Source organism: Alexandromys fortis, unplaced genomic scaffold, assembly GCF_014885135.2.
Source record: "Alexandromys fortis isolate MF-2015 unplaced genomic scaffold, M_Fortis_MF-2015_v1.1 scaffold_25, whole genome shotgun sequence".
Lineage (NCBI taxonomy): Eukaryota > Metazoa > Chordata > Mammalia > Rodentia > Cricetidae > Alexandromys > Alexandromys fortis.
In genome coordinates, this window is record NW_026067904.1 from 9,763,144 (window position 1) to 9,775,620 (window position 12,477).

Sequence of the window (12,477 nt, forward strand, 5' to 3'; positions counted from 1 at the left end):
TCCCTCTCTAATCCCACTTGCCCTACCCCTTCCCTCTCCCCACACTCTCTTGTTCCCCTTTCTCTCTCTCTACATATATAAATATATATATATAAATCTTTTCTTCTTTTGTCATTCAACCAAATTCCAACAACCCAACCAGGGCCAGTCAAATCCACCACAGTCTCGCGCTGAGCTAGGAATAAAGTTCACGTAATCACATGAGAGTGGAGAAAAGTCCCCCATCCGTAAGTTCAAATCAACTCAAAGTTCACAGTGTGACATGATGGCGTCATGTAACAAGGCTAAGAATCGGTTGCATGACACTTGCCGTCAAGTTTCGTGGAGGTGCTGTGATTGGAGCGTTTTTTCTTGGATGTCGTACCCGTGGATGATTGGCCAGTCATGATCACACGTGCATTTTCTTAACCCTTGTGCTGCCACGGTCTCTTTTGCTGTGCTCATTTTCGTTTGTTCTTGGTGCTTGCAGTGGTTTTACTTTCTGTTGTTTGGTTTTTCTTGTTCAGCGTTTTTTTTTTTTTTTTTAAATGCTTCTCTAGATGTCACATAGAGAAAGAAAAAAAAAACCAAAACAAAAGAACAAAAAAAAAAATTAGTAAAACTAAAAGACAAATTCCTCAATTATCAAACATGGGATCATTTAACTGTATAAACCATTCTTTTTTTTTTCTTAAAAATAAGGAAAACATATTTAAATATTTCTGCGTGGTTGATTTACTTGCACTTGAAAATATTGTGATTTTATTTTTTTCTAGAAATTTGGGGGCCTTTTTCAATTGACACTTTTCTAGGCTTGGTCTTTTTCGAGCTAGTCTATTTTAAATCTCACCTTATGAAAACCAAAACCAAAATATCTGTAGAAACAAAATGATAAAGAAAAAAATTCTAAGCCAAAAAGCTAGAGTTCAAAGCCAGAGGTCTCTGAGAGAGAGCCTGGTAAAAATTGTAAGGTTTGTATTGTTAGCCACCTGTGCTAAATTGAATGTGGGGCGGGAAGGGTGGCTGGGGTCATGGGAGGGGATTTTTGGTTGGTCCGGAAGAAAGCAGTAGCAACAAAAGCAAAATGCATCTTTTTATTTACAACTGAAAAAGGGTCCTTGACAAGTGTTTTTTAATTTGATTATTATTTTCTTTGGTGTTGTAATTGTTTAGACTGCTGTGTACGGTTTGCTGTTTGTTGAACCAACAGTGTGAAAACCTGCCAGCATGGATTGATATACGCATGACGTTGTCCCCTCCAGTGGGGGCTTTGCAGTTATAGTTTTCTTGATGTAACCAGTCACCCCTGTATAAGTGGAAGCTGCTTGCTAGAATGGAGATGAGTCTCATTTGTTAATTCACAATGGCTAAGCATTCGCCTTCTGATTCTAGTCAGATCATGATTTTTTTCCCTTAAAAACAAAGCAAAACAAAAACCACCATTGGAAACAAAATCCAAGAACTGTTTCAATTAATTTATTTACGTTTGATAATTAAATCTATTTTGACCTTTTTTAGGTTCTCCCATCCAGTCCCTGGAAGTTCTGAATTTCCTCTAAATTCCCTGGCATGTATGAGAAAAGTATTGTGTATGTGCATATGTGTGTGCATAGATGCATCCACATACACACATATCCATGTATATACACATATGTGCAGGTGAATATGTTCTACACATATATCCAGATATACATATATATACACACAGCCTCGCAAATAGTTACTGACCTTGGGAAGAAGTGGTTGGTTAGAAACCGGGTAAGGATTTGGCAAAATCTGAGAAGCGGCTAGCTCTGTCTTTCTAGTTTTCCTTGGGCTGGGGAAGATTGGTCTGGCTTGCCACATTTTTGCTGTCTTGTTTGCTAGGCTTCTGTATACATATGGTATCTGGGCTAGGTCCCTTCGGACAAGTTTAATTACAAATTGATATCCCACAGTCCCAAATTCTTCTAAATCTAGCAGTCCCTTAATCCAGAACCCTTCTTAAGGAAGCCAAATCAAGAATTCTCTTCCAACATCTAAGCCCCAGCTTTAACCGTCACCACTAGACTGCCCAATGGTTTCTCAGTCTGAATAGAAGAACAAATTTCTTCTGGCCGTATCATGATCATGACTAATCCTCATACTGGTCTCTCTTCCTTCCCACCCACCATCCCTCAGAAACCCCATCTTCCCCAGAGGCAGGATCCTATTGGTGTTTGGATGTGTTCTGTGTTTTCACACTTGGCTTAATCAGACCCGATTTTCTTCATTTTAGGGCAGGATGCTGAACGGGCTACATTAAAAACAAACCTCTTTCTCTCTCTATTTATAAATGAGAACTGTTGGATGACACCTTTGACATATCAGCCAATACCAATCAAGCTGAAGACTCCAGACACTCTGTGTGACTGTCACATTTCTTCAAGGAAAGTATAGCGTCTATGGAGTGCAGAGGGCACGTGTTTGGGGAAAATACACATGATATAAGGATGACGACGACAAAGAAAAATGAGATAAACAAACAAACAAAATCCCGCAACTTTGAAACAAAATAATGCGAGCCCAGATGAGGAAGCTGAAGGGCTGGGCACTGGAAGAGCCACTGCTGCTGCCAACCGATCCTGGGGCTTTTCTAGCCCGTGGGCGCCCGAGGCAGGCAGAGGCAAGCGTGCAGCGGGGCCTGGTCCCCAGCAGGCGGCTGGGAGGCCGCCACTGAGCATCTCTGTCATTCCTTTAGCTATTTAGGGACCAAAGGACCAAACTTTTTATTGCAGATGTGTAGCTCTGTCAATTAGAGGTGGAATGGAGGCCAAACTCCTTCCTGCCTCCTGGCTGTTCTTGAAACAGCTTTAGAGCGATTCTATGAAAAATGTAATAAAAAAAATAAAAAATAATAAAAAAATTTAAAAATGAACAAAAAAACAGGAAAAAATAATGCTTCAACGCTTTTAAAACAGCAAGATACTAGTTCTTTGATACTTTGAGAGGCGCTTTGATTACCCCCATTGAAGTCTCTGAAACTTTCCTATGGTTTTCTGTATTATATGTCTGGATGGAGCTGTTAAGATAAACATACTGGTGGATATTTGGGGAAAGCAACAAAGATATTAAATCATAATCCGTGAAGAGTGAGAACACGTGGGGAACCAAGGGACTTCGAAGGCAAGGTAATTGTTGTGAAAAGTCTGTAAATGCTTCTAACTCTTCCCCCCTCTTAAAACCATAATAGTTGTACAGAATTTTAAAAGGAAAAGTTTAAAATACCTATATCATAGAAGAAAAAAATTAGAGGAAAGCAAAAAAATAAAAAAGAAAAAAAGAAAAAAAAACCTTATAGAAGTTAGCGTTATGCTAAAATCCCAGATGTTGTAGGACTGTACTTCTGTAGAGTTTAGACTGAGCATCGATCCCGTCTCCCCGCGAGTGCTGTCGGACTCGGTCCCCAGGGGCCAGGCCGGACTGTCCAGACCTGCGGGCTCCAGCCGGAAGCGCCCCTCCGCTAGGAAGCGCCTCTCCGGAAGCGTCCTGCCGCCTCTCGCTTCGCCCGCCAGCCCGCCCGGGAGCCGCGCGCGTGCGCGCTCTCCGCCCTCCTCACCTCTGCTTCACTCGCCTTCTGTGCTTGTTCCGGAGACTTTCCAGGTCAGGGAGAACTGGGAACTTTTCATCTTCAAACAACTAGACAACACACACACACACAAAACCTTAAACAAGAGAGAGAAAAACAAACAATCTTTGAAGAATTTCTGAAACTGTTTACAAGGAATTTTGAAAAACAGGGATGTTTAAATGATGCCGGCTCTGTTTTTCTGTAAATAAATTTGCATATTTTGTAGGACTTTTAATTGTAATGATAGAGAAAAAACAAGGAAACTATTTAATGAAAGCACGATATTTATCTTTGGTAAATGACTTTAGAGCAGTTAAAGACATTGCTTAAAAAACTCAGAATCAGAAAAAACACTGAATTATTTAAGAACACATATATTTTAAAGTATAACATATTTATTATAATTTATTTGCACCCTTGGGAAGACTTGCTTTGCATTCTGCCTCAAGAGCTTCTCATTGATGTTCATCTGGAGGCCAGAGGGCTCTCGGAACTACCATTTTTTTTCTTTAGAACGACAAAATTCTGGTTGCTCTCAGGCCTCCTCCCTTTTCTTTCTGTCTGTTCTGTTGTTTTACTTCATTTAGTTTTCTTTTTCTTTCTCTTGACTCCTCCTTTTAGGATGTCCAGATGTTGTAAAAAAAAAAAAATCAGCTGCAGTTCAGTCAACTGCTCTTTTCACACTGACTCCCGAAACTCCTTGTAACCTTCTGTAACTATTGGATGACGCTTTCTCCAGCTTAGCCCTAAATAAAGCACAGTTTAAAAAAAAAAAAAACACTCCAGTGTCTGATTGCTCTGTGCCTCTCAGGTTCTTTCCAGTTGTGCTTCGAAGTGTCTTTTCCTGGAATCTGCCATACGTACAGGTCCTCACTGACCCCAGCAGTCCAGCTGTGTGTGGGAACAATACAAGGCAAGCCTGTTCACCCTAAGAAAGCTTCAACTGTTACATTGAGCTAGTCTCCATTTTGGTTTGGGCTTCCTGGGGGAGAATTGGTCACAGAGCCTAGGCATAAAGATCAGGGTCCGCTTTCCTCTCTGACAAGTGGAAAACAAGGCTGTAGGACCTGAAGAGGAGCCTTGAGTAGGACAAGGTCTTCGGGGAAGAGTCAGTGGAGGGAGGGACACAATCCCAACTTTGCCATCTTGGAGCTTTTTGCTTATGACCCTACACCTGCAAGGAGAGTTTGCCTGGGTGGAGAAAAGGGGAAAGTGGATGCCCGTGGAGTCAATGTGCTGGAGAGAGTATAGGGAGAGGAACTGGAGTCCCACTCTGGGAAGTCTCTCTGGAGTGCTGTCTGCCCACACTTAGCCGTGACATAGACGCCCATGCTGCGAATGTCTTAGATGTCTTGGGAGCAGGTGAGTAATGTTCTAAAGGGGGGACTCCTGAGTGACAGTTTGGACAGAAGAAATCCAGCCACATGTTTTTCTCAGGTCCTCTGTGAAAGATGCTTGCTCAATACTCTCTCTCCTCCCTGCCCTTCTCAGCATTTAACCCTGAAATATCTGGTCTTGGGATGAACAGGATCCAGGAGTTCGTCACAATTCATAGTTAGGGGTAGGAGAGTTGTTAAGTTTAAGGTGTCTACAGAAGGGAAATTGAGCCTTGGGTAGCAGGAGGGCATCCATCATTTTTGGAGCATCGCTTCACTCTGGCTTGGCTGCTCCAAAGGGGTGGTGAGGGCAGTGATAACAAAAGCTGCAGAGCAATCCCTAATACCCATGGACCACACTCTCCCACTTCTACGGTGCCAAGCACTCATCCCTGAAGTGTCAGCTGGAGCAAAGAGCCCTCTGTGTATCAGCAAACATGGACAGGGCTCCAAAGCTGTGACTCCTCTGTAGAATGGTTCCGTGAAAGAGTAGACAATTGCATCTGAGTTAATTCCCACGCCCTGGTCTTCCCAACAGGATCTGAACTCAAGGGAAAGCCAGCTCTGCTCATCCCAGGGAGCCAGATTTCTTGAAAGAATTAACTTCCAGTAGCTGCATGTCTGAGGTTGTGATACTCCTGTGGGGTATCTTCTAAATCATTTTCTGGGCAATGAGAGAGGATTTATTGAACTATGTTAAACTATGGTTTCTGTAGGATATTAAGAGCTGAAATACATCATACCAGCTAGAGAAAGCCAGCTCTCAGTTACTGGTCATTCTCAGACCTAAGGGTCCTTACCACACCATCTGCTCCTTTGTATTTACCTCCCAATGTCACTCTTGTGTCAGGGTCAATAGCCTGCCACAGAGGTACTCTGGTTTAGGGCTGCGGGGACCCTTGGAGCTGCCCGCAGAGTAGGGCTGGCTGAGATGCCTGTCAGCCACTTCTGCTTCAACACATGACTGATGGAGAGATGCTGTCCCAGAGCATCATGAATGTGCCAGTTGTATAAAATAAACTTTGGATGGCAAGACTGCACACCAAGCAACTATTGTGTGTTTAACTACAACAACATTTGTGTGCATATTGAGCACAAAATGCAATCTATTAACCTCTGAGGCAAGGTACAGGGTCTTTGGAAGCTTGCTGAATGTTATGCTCCACAAGATTACACGGAGCTAAGGGCTCCATGGCTCACCCATTCTTCCTAACAAAGCACTTTTGGTATACAGAGTCAATATAGCCCAAGTCAAATCTATATCAATTTTTGTTGGTTTCTTTTTTTGTCCTCCCCCCCTCCACTACCGATATCCCCCATGCAGTGCAGGATGTCACTTTATAAAGCCCCTATTTGCAAGAGACGTTCTATTCATGACTATAACCCCAAAGAAAGGTAGCTGCATCAAGCACCTTGCGTGCCCACCCCCCAGTTGCCTCACCTACCAGTTTATGAGTCAGTTTGACACAGGTGTCAGGTACAAGGAACTTCATTGCTGCATCCTTCACTTCTCCCTTCACCAAGTTTTACACCGTGCTGGGGTCTAACAGCTGATGGGAAGCCGACCCATATGATCTCTGGCCATCCTGCAGGGTGGGTCTGCCTTCAGGGGTGACCCTGGGTCTATCTCCAGCACCTTGTGTCTTTCAGCTCTTCCTCTAGCCTTTAAAATCCTAACCTTTTCTGCATTCCCTTCTCAATGCTGCCGTTATGAAAATAACACTGAGACCTTTCGTTGACTTCTTTCCTGTCTCCTTCTGACTGTTCTAAAGAGCTGGCTTTTATCCTGTTCTTCCTTAGCCCTCCCGCATTTAGAGCACAGGTAAAATGGGACACAGACATGCCAGAGCCTTCCACTGGCCAGTGCTGCGCTGTTGCCATCTCCTAGCGAGTACTGTTAGTGTCTGGGGAACTCCTCTACGGATTCCTCTGGCATAGCGGTGGTAGGGCTGGTGTGTGAATCACACTGGATCTACTCTACCTGCCTGCATGCCTGGCACGGTGGATAAAGGGATATGTGGGCACTGAGCTCAGGGACCCCGCTCAGCTTAGCCCAGGGCAACAGCATCAGACTTGACCGTGAATGCCACTTGGCCATTTCCCAAAATAGAATCTCTTCTCACACACACATTATTAGGTGTCACTGATGTATCACCTTCAATAGACTATTAACTTCTGGCAGTTAGATTTGTCATCACTGTGGAGTCACTCTGCCTGCAAGGACAAATTATAGATCACTGGGGCTTGTTCCAAAGAGGTAGATGTTCTGAAATTGTCTCTTAAGTGGTGCTGGTGGCACGTGAGGAGTAAGTTGCATAGCCAAACCACCCCTCTCATCAAATTTCTGGGCTTCCGTTCTTTGCTATAAATTCCTGTTCATCACCATAAGCCACCTACTCTTCTCCCTTCAAATTCTTGTCACTCTGGCTCTTGCCTCTGGTCCCCAACACCCTCAGCTACCCCAGGCCTGGCTGGCTAGCTCCTGCTTCCCAGACCCCGGGCCCCTTCAACCCCGCATCCTTTCTCCTGGTAGTCTTTCTATGAATCTCTTCAAGTAATTCTGCGTGTCTTCACTTCTGCTGGTGGTGATGGCGGTCTAACCAGGAGTTACACCATTAAGAGAAGGTGGAGAGGCCAGTGTCTGAGAGTGGAGAGTGTGAAGGCTGGGGCTGTGACTCACCAGGACTCCATTCCCAGTTCCCTCCAGTGCCTTCTGTGCCACTTTGAAGAGTTAATGTTTGTGAGCCTCGCTTTCTTTAAATGGGGATAATACCACACCCAAACACACACACACACACACACACACACACACACACACACACACCCTCTAAAGGAGGAATCTTTGACTGAATACATGCCCAGAATGAATGTAGTTTGGGCTCCAGTCTTCTCCTCTTTCCTTCGTTATATTCCACTGAATGCTGGCATCCCAGCCAGAGCTTAAAACTGACACCATGCTATTTAGATGAGTTTTCATAAAGCTCAGGCAGCCCACACCACCCTAGGGTAATCCTTATCATGCTGGGTGCATATTCGTTTGGCTCCCATTGCTCTTATCCAGAGTCCCCAGTTAGCTGGTACCTGATGCATCTGCATCTCTGCTTGTCCCTTACTCCATGAGCATCCCGAAGCTGCTGTGATTGCTTCTGCCTGTTGCCACCTTCCTCCTGACTCAGATGGCCTCAAGCTGCAAGCTAATTTGATTGGAAAATGGCACAGTAAAGTCTTTAAGCCTGACACCTTCCCTTCACCGAGGAAGCCAGCATCACCAGTTTTTCCAGGTCCTATGGGTTTTTAGTTAGATGCCTAGTGTGCTGGTAACGGTACCACAGCTCACTCTTCTCCCCGCACAGTCTCACCAGGTAGTTCAGGCTGGCCTTGAACTTGTCTCAGTCTTGTGGGATTACAAACATATGCTGTCACACCATGTCTTGTTTCTAGAAGGGATAGACCGAACTGGGCAATGATTGGCTTTGGCAGTGGAACATACAGGGATTAGATTAGCAGTCAGTCACTCTTGCTGTGGATACTCCACTTTCTGAGGCATGAGCGTAACCCATTTATGGGGTGCTTGCTCTGTGCTAGATGTGGTGATAAGAGCTATTTAATCAGATTCTCATTTGTTCTCCACAATAATACTATGATAATAGTATCATTATGCCCAAGGGGAAAAATGTAGCTAAATGAGGTAAGTCCCTTGATAAGGTTGCCTGGAGCTGAAGGGCCGTGGTTGTACCCCTTGTCTCCCTCTGGCTGTCAATCTCTCTTAGCGTATCCTTGGCACCCCTACACCCTTGCCCCATGTCTCCCATCCCTCCCTTCTCAATACTAATTTCCTTCAGATCTCCATTTTGCTTAGAAACGACCACGTCTCTTTTGAGATGGTAACCGCTGTGCTTCTTCCTCATGATGGCTTCATGCAGCAGGGGAGAGAGGTGTGCCCCCACATGGCTAGTGTGTGCATATTGTGTGCATAGTTTTCTGTGGTAGCAACTGGTGGTGGCAGGGCCAGAGGGACAGTGTGGAAGGAAAGAGAAAAACATCCCAAAATCCAAGTTAATTTCCTCTTTTGTTATTAACAAAAGGAAAGTAAAATAACTGTTATATTTACTGTCATTTTCTGCAGCTCTTGGAAATGTGAAAGTCTTTTATGTTATGTCAGCTGTTTCCCAGGATGCCGAGCTTGGGGAAACCTTAAGAGGAGCCATAAGACTGAATGTAGACAGGTTCTCCATCACTAAGTACTCCTGAAGACCCTTGCTTCTCCAGCTAAGGCTTGAGGGGCCCCTTGTCTTTAGGGTCTTCATTGTGACTAATTTGTGTTGTGACTCCTCCCACCTCTTCCTGGGGCATGGGTTTTGTGATGACATGAGACCTATGGGACCCGGAACAGGCTGTCGCCTTAGTTTTCTTCTTCCTGCTTTCCTCTTGAAGGTCAGAGAAAGTCCTCCAGAATGAGGTCACTTTTACCAGTGTAGGCAGGTAACGTGAGGTTCCACCGGGCAGGTTCCACACTCTTGCCAAACCTCACACTACTCCAGCCCTGCTCAGGACTTCAGGTCCAATCATGAAGCCATTCTCTTTGGAATAGACTTTATCTCTGTAGCTTGACTTTCATGTGACAATTACAGGGGGACAGCATTTTTGCTTATGTGTTCAACCATTCAAAGTGCACATGGCACTGGGCTAAGGATTAGGGTGGAGAGGGCAGAGCAGTGGACAAACAGAACCTTCCAGTCCCTTACAAAGGTGCTAGTTTTCATCTGTAATCCTGGAGGTCCTTCTGGAAGGTGATGTCACTTTCCTTGATGGAAACAACCCGAAACATGAACAAGGTAGGTAACTTGCTCCAAATCATACTGCAAGGAAGCAGTGGAGCCTGGACTCAAATCAGCTACTCTTGTTCCCCCATTCCTAGACAATCAGAAGACAACTGTAGGGTCCAGGAAGATAGAGGAGGGAACGCACGTAGCCTAGACTGGAGAGAAGAAGGTACCACTGGCGGATGAGTGGGTGCTGAGTGGACCCATGGGTGGAAGGCATGGAAGAACAGAGGATGTCTGACCTGAAGAACTACAAAATACCCTGGGGAGGGGGGAGAAGGGGTAGGGAATGGGGCCTTGTTTAGACCAGTGCACTTCTCAGCCGTGATGACACCACCCTCGTTATTCCCAGCACCCCTAACCTCACAATACAGGTAAGTTTCAGCGGAGTGTGGAGGTCTCAGATTGCATAGCAGAACTGGCGCTGAGCTTAGGGCTTCCAGCAGCAGATCCCTCTTCGTGTTGCCAGCATGCGGGACAGGTTTCCCTGTTCAGAGTGCATGCATGACTCAAGGCTCAGGGTCTCTTGACTAGGTTATCAGATCTCAAAGGCACACATTCCAAAAGGCCAGAAGAATGGAACCAGGCTTCCCTAGAGAGGCGCAACTCTCTCCACAGCAGTTTCCTTCTCTGAAGAGCAAATGCGTCTCTTGGGTCTCAAGGTTTGTCCCAACTCCAGTGTATCTGAAACTCCCTGCCAAGTGCTAGGAGGGGCAGTGGGCAGGAGCAAGAGCAGAGGCGGAGCACAGCGTGAGGGCTCAGAGCCCATCGGTGCATCTGACATGCATTCCCAGAACGAGAAGCTCATACAGTATTCCTCCCATCCCTTTCTTCTTCCCTCAGCTCTGGGAGAAGCCAGTTTGCTGGGCTGGAGAGAGCCATCCATTAATGACTAACTACTTCAGCATTGATTGCAGGCCTGGCCCAGAGCAGCTACTCAGTAGCACTGACTGCCTGTGTAAGAAATGACAGGATTGGAGGAGTCCTTCCATGGTCTCGTGCCCTGCCCTGCACACTCTTTGATGCCTCCCTGCTCCCCTGCCTCCATTCTGAGTAGAGATCAGAAGTAGCTCCTGGGGTAATGGCTACTGTGCCAACATCCTACTGGGACCCTTCACGTTGATTTATGGATACAGGTCACCATGGTTTTCCAGATTCAAATTCTTCTTGTCCCTTAATGCAGAGTCTAGGGCCCATTTGCTTCAGAGGGCCTCCTATTCCCTGCAGAGGAGAATCCCTGGGCTGGGCCTGCCTGGCTTATACCCTGTTCTGCATTGCAGGGAGTTTGTAGCTCTCACCCCAGTGAGCACTGAGGACAAGAAACAATCTACTCTCAGTCTCCTGGCACCAGGCGGTGGAAGACAATAAAAACCAAGTGGGAGACAGGTTTTTATTGGGAGGTGAGGAAATTTTGCTGGGTTACGGAATCCATTGAGCAACAGCATGTATGTGGTCTCAAAAGACAGTGCTGAATGACAAAAGAGAAGTTATTTACAGTGCAGAAACCCGGTCAACATCACCTTACCCAGCTGATCCAGGCTCATCTCGTCAATTGTGATGAAGCTGTCTAGAGGCATCCTGAGGGCACGGCGCCACTTTTTCTTGCAAAAATGCATGATCTGAATCAACCCCCCAGGAAACATCAGATGAGCATATCAGATGAGTCCAAATTAGGGAACACACTATTAAGTAAATGGCTTATACTCCTCCACAGAAACATGACCACTAACCCCAATTCACGATTCTCGATTAGAACTTTGGCCAGCATGTGCCTGTGGGTTTGTTTTTCGTAAAGAATATTAGTGCAACAGCTGACCAGAGTCAAATGAGGTTCATGCATTATAATACATGATGGTACACGGTCTTCATTTCCTGAATTTGAGCACCATGGTTCTATAATAAGCTACCCTTGTGTTTTGGAAGTACACACAGAACTAACTACTTACAGGAGTCAGAGGGTGCTGGACCTTCAGCTTACCCTCAAGCATGTTTAATAATAAATGGCATGGTTGTAGGCATGTCTGTGAGAACCAGGGAGTGGCCAAACAATGAGCACCAGTGTGAACTGTGAAACCTGATGGTGAAAGATATGCAGGCGTACTTTGTATCACTTCTAAGACTTTTCTGTATTCTAAGCTTAACACAAAATAGCCCGGTAGCTCCTATTTAATCTTCAAATATTCAGCCCACATTGTACTGCATATAGATAACAGGCCATTAAAAGTAAAGAAAAATGTTGAAAACATAAAAGCCAACAATGACTGTGGCTAAAGTGAACAATATTCACTGCCCATTCCCCCTTTCTTTGCTCAAGCAGCCTGACAGATGTCTTAGTTAGCTTTTACTATTGCTGTGAGGAGACACCATGACCACGGCAACTCTTATAAAGACAATATTTAATTGAGGGGGCTTGCTTACAATTCAGAGGTTCAGTCCATCATGGCAGGGAGCATGCTGCACTCAGGAAGTCTTGGAGCCGGAGAATTAGCCAAGTGTCCTACATCTTCCAGGCAACAGGAAGCCGACTAACTGTCACACTGAGTGAAGCTTGAGAAAAAGACCTCAAAGCCTTTCAAAAGAAGGTGTGCCCTCCAGCCTCAAGGTCTGGATTTAAGGCCTGTGTCCAATGAGACCACACTTCCTCCAACAAGGCTACACCTCCTAATAATGCCATTCCCTATGAGCTTATGGGAGTCAGATACATTCAAAC

At 45.3% G+C, this 12,477-nt stretch overlaps 1 protein-coding gene across 26 annotated transcripts in view; it reads left to right on the top strand.

The window, feature by feature from the left end:
• Celf4 (CUGBP Elav-like family member 4) overlaps positions 1 to 4,329 on the top strand; it is a 273,562-nt gene extending 269,233 nt beyond the window's left edge. For 19 of the 26 annotated variants that reach the window (XM_050134875.1, XM_050134896.1, XM_050134880.1 and 16 more), the window contains one exon: positions 2,237 to 4,329. In XM_050134875.1, coding sequence (XP_049990832.1) covers positions 2,237 to 2,263 — 27 coding nt within the window. In that variant the 3' untranslated portion in view covers positions 2,264 to 4,329. The other 7 variants (XM_050134873.1, XM_050134877.1, XM_050134874.1 and 4 more) reach the window with 1 other exon arrangement.
• Positions 4,330 to 12,477: the final 8,148 nt, after the last annotated feature.